The sequence below is a fragment of the Salmo salar genome, chromosome 11, assembly GCF_965601325.2.
Source record: "Salmo salar chromosome 11, fSalSal1, whole genome shotgun sequence".
Classification (NCBI taxonomy): Eukaryota; Metazoa; Chordata; class Actinopteri; order Salmoniformes; family Salmonidae; genus Salmo; species Salmo salar.
In genome coordinates this window covers 100120324-100139647 of record NC_138301.1, presented here as the reverse complement: position 1 = coordinate 100139647, position 19324 = coordinate 100120324, and the positions used below count along the sequence as shown (strand labels likewise).

At 43.7% G+C, this 19324-nt stretch overlaps 1 protein-coding gene across 5 annotated transcripts in view; it reads right to left on the bottom strand.

Annotated features, from left to right (window-relative positions):
- LOC106563228 (retinoic acid receptor RXR-alpha-A) overlaps window positions 1-19324 on the bottom strand; it is a 153569-nt gene that overhangs the window by 16216 nt on the left and 118029 nt on the right. For 4 of the 5 annotated variants that reach the window (XM_014128611.3, XM_082958191.1, XM_082958190.1 and 1 more), the window contains 4 exons: window positions 17788-17972; window positions 5206-5335; window positions 3144-3276; window positions 1585-1676 (listed from right to left, as the gene is read on the bottom strand). In XM_014128611.3, the coding sequence (XP_013984086.1) occupies window positions 1585-1676; window positions 3144-3276; window positions 5206-5335; window positions 17788-17972 (540 nt within the window). The remainder of the gene's footprint in view (window positions 1-1584; window positions 1677-3143; window positions 3277-5205; window positions 5336-17787; window positions 17973-19324) is intronic. The other variant, XM_014128614.3, reaches the window with a different exon arrangement.

The following is a 19324-nucleotide window of genomic DNA, read 5'->3' as shown; positions in this document are numbered from 1 at the left end:
CAGGGGGACCTTGCAGGCGCTGCAGGATTTCAGTCCTTCACGGCGTAGTGTGTTACCAATTGTTTTCTTGGTGACTATGGTCCCAGCTGCCTTGAGATCATTGACAAGATCCTCCCGTGTAGTTCTGGGCTGATTCCTCACCGTTCTCATGATCATTGCAACTCCACGAGGTGAGATCTTGCATGGAGCCCCAGGCCGAGGGATATTGACAGTTCTTTTGTGTTTCTTCCATTTGCGAATAATCGCACCAAATGTTGTCACCTTCTCACCAAGCTGCTTGGCGATGGTCTTGTAGCCCATTCCAGCCTTGTGTAGGTCTACAATCTTGTCCCTGACATCCTTGGAGAGCTCTTTGGTCTTGGCCATGGTGGAGATTTTGGAATCTGATTGATTGATTGCTTCTGTGGACAGGTGTCTCTTTTACAGGTAACAAGCTGCGGTTAGGAGCACTCCCTTTAAGAGTGTGCTTCTAATCTCAGCTCGTTATCTGTATAAAAGACACCTGGGAGCCAGAAATCTTTCTGATTGAGAGGGGGTCAAATACTTATTTCCCTCATTAAAATGCAAATCAATTTATAACATTTTTGACATGCGTTTTTCTGGATATTTTTGTTGTTATTCTGTCTCTCACTGTTCAAATAAACCTACCATTAAAATTATAGACTGATCATTTCTTTGTCAGTGGGAAAACATACAAAATCAGCAGGGGATCAAATACTTTTTTCCCCCACTGTACGTGGGTGGGAAAAACCACTTCAGGAACATGGGTTTGGTGGGTGATGGTGGTGTGTGTGTATCAATCAATCAATCAAATGTATTTATAAAGCCCTTTTTACATCAGCAGATGTCACAAAGTGCTTACACAGAACCCAGACTAAAACCCCAAACAGCAAACAATGCAGATGTAGAAGCACGGTGGCTAGGAAAAACTCCCTAGAAAGGCAGGAACCTAGTAGGAAGAAACCTAGAGAGGAACCAGGCTCTGAGGGGTGGCCAGTCCTCTTCTTGCTGTGCCAGGTGGAGATTATAAGAGTACATAGCCATTAAGGCCAGATCGTTCTCCAAGATGTTCAAATGTTCATAGATGACCAGCAGAGTCAAATAATAATCACAGTGGTTGTAGAGGGTGCAACAAGTCAGCACCTCAGAATGAATTGTCAGTTGTCTTGTCATAGCCGATCATTCAGAGGTCGAGACAGCAGATACGGTAGAGAGGGAGCGAGAGATGGAGGGAGGGAGAGAGAGAGAGAGAGAGAGAAAGAGAGAGGGAGAGGGAGAGAGAGAGGGTCAAAAATAGCAGGTCCAGGACAAGGTAGCACGTCCAGTGAACAGGTCAGGGTTCAATGGCCGCAGGCAGAACAATTGAAACTGGAGCAGCAGCACGACAAGGAGGGTGTATTATGGTCCTTGAGGGCCACACAGTATAAGAGTTTACTGGTATCATGTGCAGTCATTGTTTGGGAGGTTAAAGTAGCAGGAACATATGTATTCAAGCAGAACCCTTTTTTTATGTTATTATAATCTAATAATCTAATATAAAAGGCTCTGGTTTAAAGGGGTGGTAGGAGTGTTTGTATGTGATACCTGGGTTGAAGAGGACGATGGCTCGAAGGCACCCCAGCTCTGTCTTATCCATCTGCATGTCTCTCATCTTGGACACCAGTTCTGTGAGCACTCTGGATGGAGAGAGGGAGACACATAGACAGGCTCTTAGAGATCTGACCATCAGCCAGCAACACCTCCCTTGGTCACCGTTCATTACACCCTCCTTTATCTACAGGTGAAGCTCAATGGAAACTCAATACAAATCAATTGACAACAGGGCCCCACTGGCCTGACACACATGGGATGTTCAACCAGCTAGAAATCGTCCAGCCCTGCCTACACCACGTAATTCAACCTGCTTAGAACATGTCTGATAAAAGGAAATACATGAACGACATAGCACAAACACAATCACAGACTGTAACCGAACACTGACATTCCCGGGCACCCGCGTGTGTCATCACTAGGCGGGGCTGCGTTTCGTTTTGGGAGTATGACCCGACCGCTCAAACTCCTCACCCCTCTCTGACTCCATCACGCCCGCTCTCTCTCTCCCTCTCCCTATGTCACTCTTTCAAGTCAATTGCAGCTCTTAGCTCATCCTAATTTAATTTGCCTGTTGGAACAATGAGGGTAAAAAAAAGACTTGAGTGTTTAAGTTAACCACCCTCTTCATTTGTATGGCAGAGAGAAGAGAAGAGGAAAGGAGAGGAGAGGAGAGGAGAAGAGGAGAAGAGAAGGAGCAGAAAGAGCTTCATTATCAGTCATCTTAATGCTTCCCCAGTTAATGCAAAGATGTAATCCATCCATTAGAAGTAGTGAACTGGCAGTATGCTAATCACTGAGCACAGATTCCCAGCTGGGGATAGAGGGAGATAGAGAGAGAGAGTGGGAGGGGGGAGAAAGAGAGGGAGAGAGAGAAGAGAGAAAGAGAGCAGAGGGAGAGAAAGATGGGAAAGACAGAGCGAGCGAGAGAGAGAGAGAGAGAGCTGTTTCCCTCAAAAGAACACTTCAGTTTGTGACTCAGCATGCCAGGGGACACAGGGTTTAGAGCGTTGGAGTGCTTAACAATACAATCTCTTGGATTGATCTCACAGTGGATGGTCTTATCAACTTCTGTGTACACTGAGAAGGCATATCTTGATACTGTTCTTTTGTATACATTCGTCTATAAAAATGTGACTTTAAAAAACAAACAATGCAACAATAGGCATCAAATGTGACTAATGGAAAAGAAGGTCAATATCTGCTTTGGAATAGTCACAGCCTGCCATGGGATTGCAGTCAAAAGAGTGGGATTTCATCAGGAATGCATTTAAATAGATTTTTTCAAAATATCTGTCTGAGCAGATCTCCATCTCCCTGTGATGTCCGTTGCCTGTAGCCATACATATTTAATGAATGTGTGTTAATCAATAACAAGAGCACTCTCTGTTACGCATCACTACCTCTTCTTCTGACAGAGCCTTTTCACTGTTACAGGTCAGGGTCTACTTTTCTCTTGCCCTAACTGTGGAAACTTCGCATAGCAACCAACAAAAATGTATTTCACAAAGCTGATTGTATCAAGGCAGTGTCAACAGGGTGATCTTGACTACCTGTCAAAGATGGCTCCCACTCCAGCACTGTGGGCGCTGTTACGATGGACGTGTAGCCCTGTTGCTAGGAGGATCCCATCTTTCACCGCTATTGAACGGTGTGAGAAGGATGCGATGAGTAGCTCATTCCACCCTGAGGGAAAAAAGTGAGAGAAGGAAGAATAAGAAGAGCGATAAAGAGTGAAAACCTATTACAAAGTTCATCAAGTTGCATTCAACATTCAAACTAAATTGAGCTGACAACAAGGGTAGGGAATTCCAATGAATCAATTCTAGGCTGAATAGGCAAACCAGAAAGTTCTTTCATGCATAGGTTGTGGGCCATTAGCAGCCCATCTCAGACGTGCTTCCCAGAGAGACAAGTGTTTAACAGGATGTACTGCGCCTGCCATCCCAATAAAGGCAACACACTTCATATACCAACTGAGGGTAAGGCACGGAGAGCGTTGTGCTGTTTGAGTGACAGGGCTCCTTTAACTGTTCTGCCTAGCAACACTATCCGCTTTTCCCCAGAGTTGAGTTGGGAATGAGAGGGGCTAGAATGCTTTAATCTGTGAGACAGCAGAACTAAAGTGGTTATTTATAGAAGACGTGAGCTGAGCGCTGAGAAGAAGAGAGAGGACGCTCTCAGCTTGCTCCAGAACAGCTCTTTCTCAGAAGGTCTCACTCTCTCAATCACTATGGGTACCAGAAGGAGAATGGTTAGACGGGGTAGGACAGGGTTAGAGAGATGGATGGGGATGGATCGGCTTCCTCAGGGTGAGGTTGGAAGTGAACTGTGTAATTCTTAAGTGATAATGCACGAGAAGCAGGTGTTTGGAGGATATATTGGCACAGGTTCGTGGAGGGCCGGCAAACCGTGCCAATATATCCTCCAAACACCGTCTTTGAGGGCATTATCGCCTTTATACAACAAGTTATCAACATATTCAAATAATGATAGACATATTTTTATAAAAAACAAATATTTTGATGAATTCATTCATACTATTTCATCCTTCCACAAGATATAGTCCTGACACAAATCTAGGGTTGCTACCCAAGCCGACTGGTTGTCCATTACTATCGGTTCGGTTGCCAGTCTTTTTGTTCTGTATCTATGGACGCGACCCATATTGGCTGGCAACGTTCTTATCCCTTGCTTGCTAGCTAGCCAACTACTACTAACTTACGGTCATGTCAACCAGTGCAGCCAGAATAACAATGAAGTAGCTGCATTTGGATTTGTTTAAGCTGTTTTCTAGTGACATTTATTTGGATACATCCATAACAATGAGCTAATGATGCGCGATTTCACCTGGCATAGAACATAAGTTCTCTTGTCAGGACACTGTTGTTTGAGAGCTAACCTAGAACACAGCTAACACAATCACTTCAAACAGAAGCTGGAAAGACTTCAATCTAGCTGCACTTCATTTCATTTTGCCTGTTTTCTATTGATAGTTCTTTGTATATATCCATAAAAATGGTGTTGATTCATAATTTCGACTGGCTGAGAAAAGCTCCCTTCCTGTCTTGTCCCGACTCCCGACACGTTCATTACTATGGGACAGCTGGAGATCGAATTTGAATAATGAAACAATGTTGCAAATGTCGGAGAGACAGACAGCAAGATTTATACAAATCTCCGCTGTTGAAAACCAAATGTTAGTTTAAAATCAAGTTTATAAATTGCCTGGCTGGGCTGATGAGACAGTGGATTGCGCAGTCAGATGGAACAGAGTAAATAGGCATTTTAACGTCATAGATTTAGCCGGTGGTAACTTGTGGAATAGACACCGGCTGGAATGCGGTTTTAACCAATCAGCTTTCAGGATTAGACCCACCCGTCGTATAAGGAGCGACAAGCAATCAGCAAGGGCAACAAATAGGGAAAATACTTAAAAAAACCCTCACAAATAATGATAGCATACATAAAGAATATGACAGATGATTCATTCTATGAGATTGACTGCTCTTAACCTACAAATAGCCTACAAAGCCCATAATGCTGCAGTGACCTGCCCATGGGAATGCTGATGTGGTCTGATGAATGTTCATGACCTGGTCGTGTTGAATTCACCTGCTCGTAGGAGGATGACCTGGTCGTCCAGGGGCAGCTCAGAGAAGTGGGGGATCCTCTTGGCCCACTCCACCAGTGTAAAGAGCTGCTTGTCGGCTGCTTGGCAGATGTTAGTCACCGGGTCGTTGGGCTGGAGAGAGACACACGGGAAGGCTTGCTGTCACAAATACATTTAGCAAAGACTGAAAGATACTTAAATGATAATGCCCAAAAAGCCAGTGTTTGGAGGATATATTGGCACGCATGTTGCAAACCGTGCCAATATATCCTCCAAACACCGGCTTTGAGGCCATTATCACTTTTATACAACGGGTTACCAGATTTAGTTTGAAAATTGAAACAATGTTCCAAATGTCGGAGAGACAGACAGCAATGTTTATACAAATCTCTGCTGTTGAAAACTAAATGATAGTCTAAAAGAAATTTGAGATAGATGCTTTTTATAGTGGAGATCAAGTTTATAAATTGCCTGGCTGGGCTGATGAGACAGTAGATTGTGCAGTCAAATGGAACAGAGTAAATAGGCATTTTAACATCATAGATTTAGCCAGTGGTAACTTGTGGAATAGACCTCAGCTGGAATGCGGTTTCAACCAAGCAGCATTCAGGATTAGACCCCCCCGTTTTATAAATTGTGACGTGTGTGGTTGAGTGTGTATTATGCGAACACACTGTGTGCATGTGCATTCTTGCTGCATACAGTATGTGTCCAGTCACAGCAGTGCACCACCGGATGAGAGAGCAGCACAGGGCCTGATCCGCTGAGCCAAGACCCCACACACACACACACCCCTGCCTTGTGAATGATCACCTCTGAGGAGGAGCGAGCAGGAAGGCAAAACAAACAATGATTCTGTCCCAGCCCGAGGAGGAAATACCTGCAGAGAAGCAGCAGTAAAAAATGACTCTCTCCAAGCAAGCAATTCCTTTGGAAAACTTCTACCTAGAGAAGGCCATTTGGAGTGTTCAGACAGAGAGCAAAAAGAGGTTGAACTGACACAGAGTTAAGGAAAAACTCTTTGGGCGTTCAAGTGTGAATTCATTTAATGCGTGAGCGTACGAGAATGGGTCTTAAAAGGGCAATTCCACCACTTTTCAACCTTACTACCTTACTCTCTATCTCCAGCACAATAGCAATGTCTACAGTGCATTTCTATGTTTTGTAGAAAAAAAAGAGCTACCCGATGACATCTTCAAAAGTTAAAACATTTTAAAAACTCGTTGCAGTTTTTGAAAATCAACGTTTTTTTGCTTTTAATCCTAAACTCTTTTTAGGACCTTTCTTCTTATCGTTTTAACCACAAATCATTGAAACGCACCGTTTTCACATATGTAGACACTGGTTTGGTGCTGGAGATATTGAATATGAAGTTGAAATGTGGCAGAATTTCCCTTTAAGAAATAGCTTTCAAGAAAGCTAAACAAGTTATAGTCTCTGGAATTATATGGACTAGTGAGACTGTATTTTCACTCACCACCTGGGTTATATTCCTGACTCAGACAGAGTAAAGTCTGGAAGAAAAAGGTCCAAGTGTAAAGTATATGGACGAAAAGTTAGCCTCTCATGTTCATGAGAGGACAACATGAAAGTGAGAGATCTGAAAGATAGAGGAAAAGAACTGAGAGAGAGAGAGAGAGAGTGTAGGATGGATGAAATACAGATGTGAATGGACAAGAGCAAAGAAACCTCAAGTTTTAGAAGCCATCAAACTGAAGGCCTCACTCGAGGCCTCACTCAACCCAGGAGGAAACCGTGGTTAGTGAAGGAGGCAAGCACTTCTAACGTATAAACATATCCAGTGGAGAGAAAAATAGAGCCCCATCAATGTTATCAATAACAAAAAACGTATCTTCTCTCGCTCCCCAACTTCTCTCTCTCTCACCAAATCTCACATATCAATGCTGAAAGCTCGGAAGATCTCAACTACAATTGTAGCTCTCTGGAGAAGATTAGAGTAAGATGAGGAAAATGAATTGCACCTCCTCTTCCTTCCATTCTTCCTCTACTTCTAATGCTCAGGCCTAAGACTACCCACTCCATCCCCCCTTCCTTCCTCCCTCCCTATAGTGTGAAACTCTCACTGACTGCCGAGAATCAGACACAACCACTTGAAATATGAAACAGTATGAAACAGTTAACCAGACACAAAGCCAGCACTGTTTTGAAAACTGAAAGTAGTTTTTCTTTGGGAGGAGAAAAAAAAGCATCTTATAAATATTGAAGCATCTGATCTGTGTGGGAGTCGTTGTGGACCGCACGGCTCAGCGCGACAGTTTTCCCGCCTGTATTTCTCCTTCAAACACATAAACAAATCTGCTAATTCATTCCTAAGGCAGCCGCAGCCCAAACAAAACAAAACAAAAGGGGCTGTATTTTGTGTCCCTGTCGAGGCCTCTCAAAAGAATACAACTCCCAGAGTTCTCGTTAAACACGGTGAAGGCTCATGAATATTGCATGGCTCTCTTAGCCGTGTTTACACTGACCTCGTTTCTCACTATATACACCATGAAGATGACAGGAGAGAACAGAGACCACACTCCTGCCATGAGCACATATTACCTCACTGGAGGTGAGTGAGAAGACACCAGTCAGAGGATGTTACGGGGAGTCACAGTGGAAGAGACCACAATGCCTTCCGAGGTCTGGGAGAATAACTGTATTTTTATTTAACCTTTATTTAACTAGGCAAGTCAGTTAAGGACAAATTCTTATTTACAATGATGAACTTCTTAACTATCTTCTTAAGATGATTGTCGCTAGGCAACCGAGCTAGCTAGCTATCTAGCTTGCAAGGGCAATCATAATAGCATATTTTTACTAAGATTACTGGTCAGTTTCTTTTATTGGATTTAAAACAATCAATACTGAAAATATCAGATTAAGTTTGTGAGTGAATTAAACATGTTCAATTGCTTTCATTAGCTTATTTTCTCTCTGCCTTGAGTTTAAAACAAAGGTTTAGCTATCTTGGAATTAAGAATATTTCCAACTATTTTCTTACAATGAAATATAGGAAGAAACTTAAGAACATTTTCAAGAACTTTATTGAGGAATAGCAACTTTTCATGAATGTATTTTTAAGTATAAAGTTAAGGAAAAAATGGCACTCAAGTATACGTTTCTTCTTAAGAAGATTTTGTGAATTCGGGCCCAGGCCAAGAGGGACCACCGTGACCTTACAGAACCCATAGCTGTCTGTGAGAGAAACTCTTACATTCTTTCTCTGTGAACATCCTTCACTCTGGAGGATAGGGGGCCAGCTGATCATTTTCTGAAAGAGACGTAACCCTCCCCAGAGGAGAGACGTAACCCTCCCCTGAGAAAGAGATAGAGAGATGTGGAAAGGGAGTGTGAGCGTTTGGGCTTATGAGAGACGCTTTGAGGACACCGCTTAATGCTTGCCGCAAACATGAGTGTTTTTTGTTCCAGACTGAATTGAAGGCTTTGGTGTGCATTATTCACAACCAATATCCATCTCAGCCTCTCCTCTCACGGAAATGCCTGGCTTGCATATCGTCCTATTAAATTTTGATCACTTGTGGAGGGGAGAGATCAGAGACTGGCTTTTACATTTTTCATATTCTGCTTAAACCCCACTACAGTTGCGTGACAACAAAGAGAAATGTGGTAGTCAATAGATAATTTGTCCCTAATCCAAATATCCAACAAAATTGTGAGTTGAGAGTAAAGATCTCATGATGGTCTGTTTGTTGAAGAAGAGTATTGAGAGTACCCACAACCAAGTACCCTCTGAACAACATTAGCATACCTTTCTGTTTGGACAGACACAGCAGAGAGAGAGAGAGAGAGAGAAAGAATTATACAACTTGACCGATTCAAACAGCACACAAGGTTGGATTATACACAGACAGAATGAGAAAAATCCATAGCGAAAGAGAGAGGGATATAGAGAGAAAGAGCCAGACAGAGGGAATGGCGTGTTACCCCACTCCTCCCCATCCCTCCCTCCTTGAAGAGAAGGCCCTGGCTTGTCTGACTGGAGGCATGTTACTAATGCCTGTTTAATTCCGGTTCTAGGTCACCATGAGATAAACACACTTTATTCAGCTTCGCCAAACCCCGGTCATTAGACAGTAGCAATCCCCATTCATGGTGTGCATTCACGGGCCCTGGCCCAGGGATTCACTAACACACGGGGCAGAGGGGATCCTAATATACTGGGACTGCCTGCCAAGGGGACACCGCACGGGGACACATTCCAACACTGACTGTGCCTCTCTACCCTTGTTTAATCGACTCCTAACTATGGATGCACGATATATCGGTGAACATATCGGAATCGGCCGATGTCTAGTTTAACGCCAATGTTAAAAACCGATGTCAAAGTTACCGTGCATACCAATATAACGTAGGTAAATGACGTAATGACGCCATGTAAAATGTTGCGCTACACGTGCAACACAGCATTCCTAAACTAGTCCACACAATGTCTGCTGTGTGGATCGAGCAGTCAACAAGTCAAGCAGTCATTTGAAAGAGTAAGAAAATTTCAGCGAGACAACTCAAAGGTCGAAATCCATTAAAGCCAAGATAATGGTATTCATTGCCCTTGACAATCAACTGTTCTCTGTTGTGGGTGATGTTGGCTTTAGCCGACTGGTCAAGCACCAGTACACACTACCAAGTGCGCTATTTTTCAGATGTTGCCCTACCGGAGTTACACAGTAATAGCGTCACTGCTATTAGTTTCACAACATACATACTACGGAACACCGTTTGGGTCTTTGCGTGTCAAAAAAGATGCAGTAGCACTGTCAAAGCTGTACAAAAAATTCTGCAAACACCGGCCACGAACAATGTGTTCACAATACAATAATTTATTTGAGCGCAACTTCTGGGGTAGCTAGTTTTAGCTTGGTACCTAGCTAGCACCAATACAACCAGCCTAAAAACAATGACCAGTAGAAACTGCAGTCATTTTCATTATTCTTAGCAATGATTTAGGAATCCTTGTGAGTAAGTATTTTCTAGGTTGCCACTTATTGTCCGCCTATTGAAATTGAACTTCAGTTCATGAAAATAAATAGCTAGTCAGCTACTTAACTCTGTTGCCCAAAGCTAACGTTATAAGCAGCCAGCTAGCTTCATCTGGCTAGTGAGGCTCGACCGGACCGGGTTATGTGTGGTGAAGCTAGCCACAATAAGGATTAGGCACAATCGTGTAATTTGCGGTTTGCCTTCAAAATAAACGTATGTCTTTGACAGTGATGCAAATGAATACAAATAGTATAATTATGCCATACTTTTACTTTGAAGGCTAAGCGCAAAGTCCACTATTGTGGCTAATCCTTATTGTGGCTAGCTTCACATAGATGGGTCCGCCTCTTCGCTGCTTACAAATGAGAGTTATTTTAGATGATGACACCTAGCTATATAGTTAGCTAACTAACTATAGCTATTGATGTCGTGTTATTTGACGTGTATCTTTTTTGACACGCAATGACCGAAACGGCGTTCCATAGAAATCCTGGTTGAGAATGAAACGACTGAACAAATGAACCACGAAACAGCACAGCAAGTAAGTGAAAGAAATAGGTTTTGATTATGTTTTACTGGTAGTGGGGACATATATAAATGCCAACAAAATAACTTTTTGGTCAGTGTGGTGTATGGTGAGTGTAACCTTTATTTAACTAGGCAAGTCAGTTAAGAACAAATTCTTATTTACAATGACGGCCCGGACGACGCTGCGCCAATTGTGAGCCACCCTATGGGACTCCCAATCACGGCCGGATGTGATATAGCCTGGATTCGAACCAGGGACTGTAGTGACGCCTCTTGCACTGAGATGCAGTGCCTTAGACCACTGCGTCCATGTGTGTGTGTTAACTATTTAACTGTACTAGAATGCTTAAAAGGCCGCTAAAATTTCAAATATCGGTTATCGGTATCAGGTTTTTTTGGCAAGGAAAATATCGGATATTGTTATCGGCCAAAAGAAATCATATCGATGCATCACTACTCCTAACTTTTCATATGATTATGAGGATCGTTTTCAGTGTCAATTGAAATATCAGTAGAAGGGGAACTAGATGTCTCAGCAGTTGTCTTTAGCTAGGGCAAATTAGATTAATAAAAATGTCACACACTACCCAATCTACATGGACTATTGAACTACAACTCCCCATTACAACCATTACCTTAAACCATAGCAACAAATAAACGAAAACCTACAAATATGGATCCACTAGAAATGACCAAGAATTACTCGAAAACGACCAAAACAACTGGTATTTCTCTGCCTTTATCAAAGCTAGATTTCTAGAAAAGATCGATATCCTCCTCTATCTCCTGCGGGGCACCCCCTGTTGGTGTCAGAGCCCTAGCGGTGAGATGTAGAGCGGAGTAGTTAAGGCAAGGCGGAGCCCAGACAGACACACACACACACACAGAGTGATTTAGTGTGTCAGAGAGCTGCCAGCCCCTCCCCTCTCCTTTCCCTCTCCTCCCAAATGTCAACGCTCATCACGTACATTTCCATCTACCCAAAAACAGCTCCCATTTACTCACATAACAGCCTTCAGAGTTCTACCTTCACTTCACAGGACATTTCCCCCAGAACAGACGAGTCCCAGAAGAAGCACTCACTCCCTCCCTCCTTCCTCTGTCCCTCTCTCCCTCCTTCCTCTGTCCCTCTCTCCCTCCTTCCCTCCTGCACAACTGCTCTGTGTCTGTTGTTCCAGTAGGATTCCTGAGAAACCAGAGGTTGGTGAGACGCTGTCGGTAAAACCATCCTTCGATTAGATGATCAAATCACATACAACTGGTGTAGAATTCACCGTGAAATGCTTGCTTACGAGGCATTCCCAACAATGCAGAGTTAAAAAAGAAAAACAGTAACACAAGAGGAACAAAATACACAAGAGTGGAGTTATATAAAGGGAGTACCAGTACCAGAGCAATAGACAAAGGTGCGAGGTATTTGAGCTAGATACAGTGCCTTTGGAAAATATTCAGACCCTTGACTTTTTGCTAATTTATTAACGATACAAAACATAAATACCTTATTTACATAAGAATTCAAACCCTTTGCTATGGACTTGAAATTGAGCTCAGGTGTATCCTGTTTCCATTGATCATCCTTGAGATGTTTCTACAAGTTGATTGGAGTCCAACTATGGTAAATTCAATTGATTGGACATGATTTGGAAAGGCACACACTTATCTATATAAGGTCCCACAGAGCAAAGACCAACCCATGAGGTCAAAGGAATTGTCCGTAGAGCTCCGAGCCAAGATTGAGTCGAGGCACAGATTTGGGTGGTATCAAAAAATGTCTGCAGCACTGAAGGTCCCCAACAACACAGTGGCCTCCATCATTCCTAAATGGAAGAAGTTTGGAACCACCAAGACTTTTAATAAAGCTGGCTGCCCGGCCAAACTGAGCAATCGGGGGAGAAGGGCCTTGGTCAGGGAGGTGACCAAGAACCCGATGGTCACTCTGAAAGAGCTCCAGAGTTCCTCTGTGAAGATGGGAGAACCTTCCAGAAGGACAACCATCTCTGCAGCACCCCACCAATCAGGCCTTTATGGTAGAGTGGCCAGATGGAAGCCACTCCTCAGTAAGGCATGTGAAAGCCCACTTGGAGTTTGCCAAAAGGCACCTAAAGGACTCTCCGACCACGAGGAACAAGATTCTCTGGTCTGATGAAACCGAGATTGAACTCTTTGGCCTGAATGCCAAGCATCACGTCTGGAGGAAACCTGGCACCATCCCTATGATGAAGCATGGTGGTGGCAGCATCATGTTTGGGGACGTTTTTCAATGGCAGGGACTGGGAGACTAGTCAGGATCGAGGGAAAGATGAATGGAGCAAATTATAGAGAGATAAAAACTTGCTCCAGAGTGCACAGGATCTCAGACTGGGGCGAAAATTCACCTTCCAACAGAACAACGACCCTAAGCACACAGCCAAGACAACGCAGGAGTGGCTTCGGGACACGTCTCTGAATGTCCTTGAGTGGTCCAGCCAGAGCCCTGTATTGAACCCAATCAAACATCTCTGGAGAAACCTGAAATAGCTGTGCAGAGACGCTCCCCATCCAACCTGACAGAGCTTGAGAGGATCTGCAGAGAAGAATGGGAGAAACTCCCCAAATACAGGTGTGCCAAGCTTGTAGCGTCATACCAAAGAAGAGGCTGTACTCGCTGCTAAAGATGCTTCAACAATGTACTGAGTAAAGGGTCTGTATACTTATGTAAATGTGATATTTCAGTTATATTTGCAAAATGTTCTAAAAACCTGTTTTTGCTTTATCATTATGAGGTATTGTGTATAGATTGATGAGGGGAAAGAAACATTGAAATACATTTTAGAATAAGGTTGTAATGTAACAAAATGTGGAAAAAGTCAAGGGGTCTGAATACTTTCCGAATACACCGTACGTACACGAGGTATTTGAGGTACATACGTGAAGACAGGGTAAAGTGACTAGGCATCAGGATAGATAATAATACGAATGTGTGTGTGTGTGTGTTAGTGTGTGTGTGTGTGTGTGTGTGTGTGTGTGTGTGTGTGTGTGGTGTGTGTGTAATGCATATGTACGTGTGTTTGTGTTGTGTCGGTATGTGTGTGTGTTATGTGTGTATGTGCATATGTAGTGTATATGAATGTGTGTGGGTTTTCTGTGGGAGTGTCAATGTAGTGTGTATGAGTGAGTGTTTATATGGTGTGTGTGTATGAAGTCTAGTGTACATAGGGTCAGTGCAAGATAGAGTCAGTGCATATTGTTTGGATACCATTAATTTACTATTTAGCAGTCTGGCTATTTAGCAGTCTTACATATGGCTTGGGGTAGAAGCTGTCTCGGAGCTTGTTGGTCCATGAGCCGATGCTCCGATACAGTTTGCCGAACGGTAGCAGAGTGAACAGTCTATGGCTAAGTTGGCTGGAGTCTTTGGCAATTTTTCGTGCCTTCCTCTGACATAGAGGTCCTGGATGGCAGGGAGCTCGGCACCAGTCATGTACTGGTCTGTCCACACCACCTTCTGAAGCATTTTGTGGTCAAGAACAAGTGACGTGCATTCGCTATACCAAGCGTGATGCAGCTAGTCAAGATGCTCTCGATGGTGCAGCTGTAGAACTTTTTGAGGATCTGAGGGCCCATGCCAAATCTTTTCAGCCTCCTGAGGGGGAAGAGGCGCTGCACTGCCCTCTCCACGACTGTGCGGGTGTGCGTGGACTAGAGGTCGACCGATTCTGATTTTTCAATGCCGATACCGATACCGATTATTGACGGACAAAAAAAGGCCGATACTGATTAATCGGCTGATTTTTTATTTCTTTCTTTATTTGTAATAATGAAAATTACAACAATACTGAATGAACACTTATTTTAACTTAATATAATACATCAATAAAATCAATTTAGCCTCAAATAAATAATGAAACATGTTCAATTTGATTTAAATAATGCAAAAACAAAGTGTTGGAGCAGAAAGTAAAAGTGCAATATGTGCCATGTAAAAAAGCTAACGTTTAAGTTCCTTGCTCAGAACACGAGAACATATGAAAGCTGGTGGTTCCTTTTAACATGAGTCTTCAATATTCCCAGGTAAGAAGTTTTAGGTTGTAGTTATTATAGGAATTATAGGACTATTTCTCTCTATACGATTTGTATTTCATATACCTTTGACTATTGGATGTTCTTATAGGCACTTTAGTATTGCCAGTGTAACAGTATAGCTTCCGTCCCTCTCCTCATTCCTACCTGGGCTTGAACCAGGAACACATCGACAACAGCCACCCTCGAAGCAGCGTTACCCATGTAGAGCGAGGGAAAAAACTACTCCAAGTCTCAGAGCGAGTGACGTTTGAAACGCTATTAGCGCACACCCGGCTAACTAGCTTGCCATTTCACATGGGTTACACCAGCCTAATCTCAGGAGTTGATAGGCTTGAAGTCATAAACAGCGCAATGCATTGCGAAGGGCTTCTGGCAAAACGCACGAAAGTGCTATTTTGAATGAATGCTTACTAGCCTGCTGGTGCCTACCATCGCTCAGTCAGACTGCTCTATTAAATCATAGACTTAATTATAATATAATAAAAACACAGAAATACGAGCCTTAGGTCATTAATATGGTCGAATCCGGAAACTATCATCTCGAAACAAAACGTTATTCCTGTTACATTGCACAACCTTCAGTGTTATGTCATAATTACGTACAATTCTGACAAATGACCCAAAGTGTTGCATATACCCTGACTGCGTGCAATGAACGCAAAATGACACAATTTCACCTGGTTAATATTGCCTGCTAACCTCGATTTCATTTAGCTAAATATGCAGGTTTAAAAATATATACTTCTGTGTATTGATTTTAAGAAAGGCATTGATGTTTATGGTTGGAGCAACGTGTAACTAAGCGATTATATGCAACGCAGGACAGGCTAGATAAACTAGTAATATCATCAACCATGTGTAGTGAACTAGTGATTATGATTGATAGATTGTTTTTTATAAGATATTTTAATGCTAGCTAGCAACTTACCTTAGCTTCTTACTGCATTCGCGTAACCTCGTGGAGTGCAATGTAAAGCAGGTGGTTAGAGCGTTGGACAAGTTAACCGTAAGGTTGCAAGATTGAATCCCTGAGCTGACAAGGTAAAAATCTGTCTTTCTGCCCCTGAACAAGGCAGTTAACCCACCATTCCTAGTCCGTCATTGAAAATAAGAATGTGTTCTTAACTGACTTGCCTAGTTAAATAAAGGTCTAAAAAAGTATTTTTTTTAAATGAAAATCGGCCAAATCGGCGTACAAAAATACCGATTTCCGATTGTTATGAAAACTTTAAATCAGCCCTAATTAATTGGCCATTCCGATTAATTGGTCGACCTCTAGCGTGGACCATGTTAATTCCTTAGTCTGTTGTATTATTCACGGTTGAGCAAGACAGAGTCTAGTGCAGGGGTACTCAAGTACTATTTGAGAAGGTCTGGTGACACAAATTTCCTAAGTGGCAAAGGTCCAGATGGATATCGTCCTTTATCGGCGTAGTAACAAACCCCCACCTCGCAACCCATGTGACCCCAAACTGTTTATACCCATTTACATTTACATTTAAGTCATTTAGCAGACGCTCTTATCCAGAGCGACTTACAAATTGGTGCATTCACCTTATAATATCCAGTGGAACAACCACTTTACAATAGTGCATCTAAATCTTTTAAGGGGGGGGTTAGAAGGATTACTTTATCCTATCCCAGGTATTCCTTGAAGAGGTGGGGTTTCAGGTGTCTCCGGAAGGTGGTGATTGACTCCGCTGTCCTGGCGTCGTGAGGGAGCTTGTTCCACCATTGGGGTGCCAGAGCAGCGAACAGTTTTGACTGGGCTGAGCCCTCTTGTTGGCGGAGAGAACATTTTGCAGTTTTAAAGGTAATTTCCCGCAATTCTACACTCAAGGGCATTCAGAGACGTCCCGAAGCCACTCCTGCGTTGTCTTGGCTGTGTGCTTAGGGTCATTGTCCTGTTGGAAGGTGGACCTTCACCCCAGTCTGAGGTCCTGAGCGCTCTGGAGCAGGTTTTCATCAAGGATCTCTAAGTACTTTGCTCCATTCATCTTTCCCTCGATCCTGACTAGTCTCCCAGTCCATGCCGCTGAAAAACATCCCCACAGCATGATGCTGCCACCACCATGCTTCATCATAGAGATGGTGCCAGGTCTCCTCCAGACGTGACGCTTGGCATTCAAGCCAAAGAGTTCAATCTTGGTTTCAACAGACCAGAGAATCTTGTTTCTCATTGTCTGAGAGTCTTTAGGTGCCTTTTGGCAAACTCCAAGGGGGCTGTCATGTGCATTTTACTGAGGAGTCGCTTCTGTCTGGCCACTCTACCATAAAGGCCTGATTGGTGGAGTGCTGCAAAGTTCTCCCCTCTCCACAGAGGAACTCTAGAGCTCTGTCAGTGTCACCTCCCTGACCAAGGCTCCTCTCCCCCGATAGCCCAGTTTGGCTGGGCGGCCAGCTCTAGGAAGTGTCTTGGTGGTTCCAAACTTCTGTGTTCTTTAGGACCTTCAATGCTGCAGAAATGTTTTGTTACCATTCCTCAGATCTGTGCCTCGACATAATCCTGTCTTGAAGCTCTACGGACAATTCCTTCGACCCCGGGGTTGGTTTTTGCTCTGACATGCACTGTCAACTGTGGGACCTTACATTGACAGATGTGTGCCTTTCCAAATCATGTCCAATCAATTGAATTTACCACAGGTGGACTCCAATCAAGTTGTAGAAACATCTGAAGGATGATCAATGGAAACAAGAAGCACCTGAGCTCAATTTCGCGGGTCTGAAAGGGTCTGAACACTTGAGTAAATATGGTATTTCTAAACACTTCTAAGAACCTGTTTTCACTTTGTCATTATGGGGTATTGTGTGTAGATTGAGGGGGATTTTTTTTTTATTTAATCCATTTTAGAATAAGGCTGTAACGTAACAAAATGTGGAAAAAGTCAAGCGGTCTGAATACTTTCCGAATGCACTGTATGTGTGTGTGTAAACGGCTCCTGCTCTTCAGGACAGAGTACAGGGTGAACAGTACATACGGTGTAGTGACTCACCGAGTTGGATGGCATGCCCAGGTTGGTCTCGATGTAGGTCTCTGTCTTGGGCTCCACAGCGAGCTCGGCCTCCAGGATCTTCTCCACGGGCATGTCCTCGTTGACGCTGCTGGTGGACTCCACCTCGTTCTCGCTGCGCTCTTTGGCCCGCTGGCGCTCCTCCTGGACGGCTGTGTGTAACAAAACTGGTTCCGGTCACTACTGCTGCTGCGGTGTTGTCTAGTGTGTGCGGTGTTTGTGTGTGTGTGTGTGTACATATGTAAATAGTGTGTGTGTATCATTATTATTACATTAAGTCTGATATAAAGACAGAGGTAACAGATCTACACTGAAATATGTGAGTCCCCATAATTACAGGACACATGAATAGAGACATGACAGGAAATACAGTAGAGTGTAGACACAACATATACAAACGCTTCATACAAGGACCCTCTCTCCTGCTGTGTCTCAATGTAGAGCACAATAACAAACAACAAGCTCCTTTCATGACCACCATATATTGACACATTAATAATGGATGTGGTATGAGTCCTCATTTACGCCCTGCATGTTTACCACAGACACTGTGACAGAATGGCTTTGACAGACTGACTGGCGCACAGACACACACATCAATGGGGTCTTTGTGTAAAATAATGTTGTTTTTAGTCTGTCCAGTAAATAACAGTCTCACTAAGTCTGTGTAAAGCGGGGCCTTGTTGGATCTGCTGTGTGATTGGCTTGGCAGGCAGACACAGGAAGTGGTTTGTGTGCTGAGCAGACACTGAGGCTCACTGTGGCCGAGGCAACCCTAACCGCACCTCCACCCAGAGAGGCGTATGTGTGTTCATATGAGACCGTAAGGGGAGGCAGTTGCTGTGCGCTGCCTCTGGGTTTCAACCCATTTCTTCCCTCTCCTCTTCCCAATAAACGTAAACACTCCCACACACACACACACACACACACACACACACACACACACACACACACACACACACACACACCACACACACACACACACACACACACACACACACACAAATGACGACACTTCATATTCTTTCTTTTCTTTCTTCTTCCTTCCTATTCCAAGTGCTGAATCACAGGGGTGGGGATTCTGGGAAGGGGAAAACAGGGAGAGAAGAGGAGGGGAGGAGGGGGGGGGGGATGAGGGGCCCCACTTTAGAGGAACTGCTGTCTGGCGGTGGAGGTCAGCCCAAGGGTAGAATAGTTGTGCTGGAGTCAGAGAGAGGTGAGGAGGGCTGAAATCATGTTAGCTTTATTTCCCCCTTCCCCTGACTGGGAGAGCATCAATTCATTTAATCCTGTTTTTCTGCAGATTCGCTCAGCCTTTTGGACTACCGCTGCCTTGTTCTCCCCCTGCCTCAGGGTACAGGGGGGCTTAGGCAGCGCAGAGTGAGGTGAAAGGCAGTAAATTATAATATCCTTGAACGGAGGTTGAGCCCTATGATGATATAAATAAGAGTGAATGGGGGAGGGAGGGAGGGAGGGATGAGGGGTGCATGCTGAGGTCAAGACAAATTGGGCCGAGAAA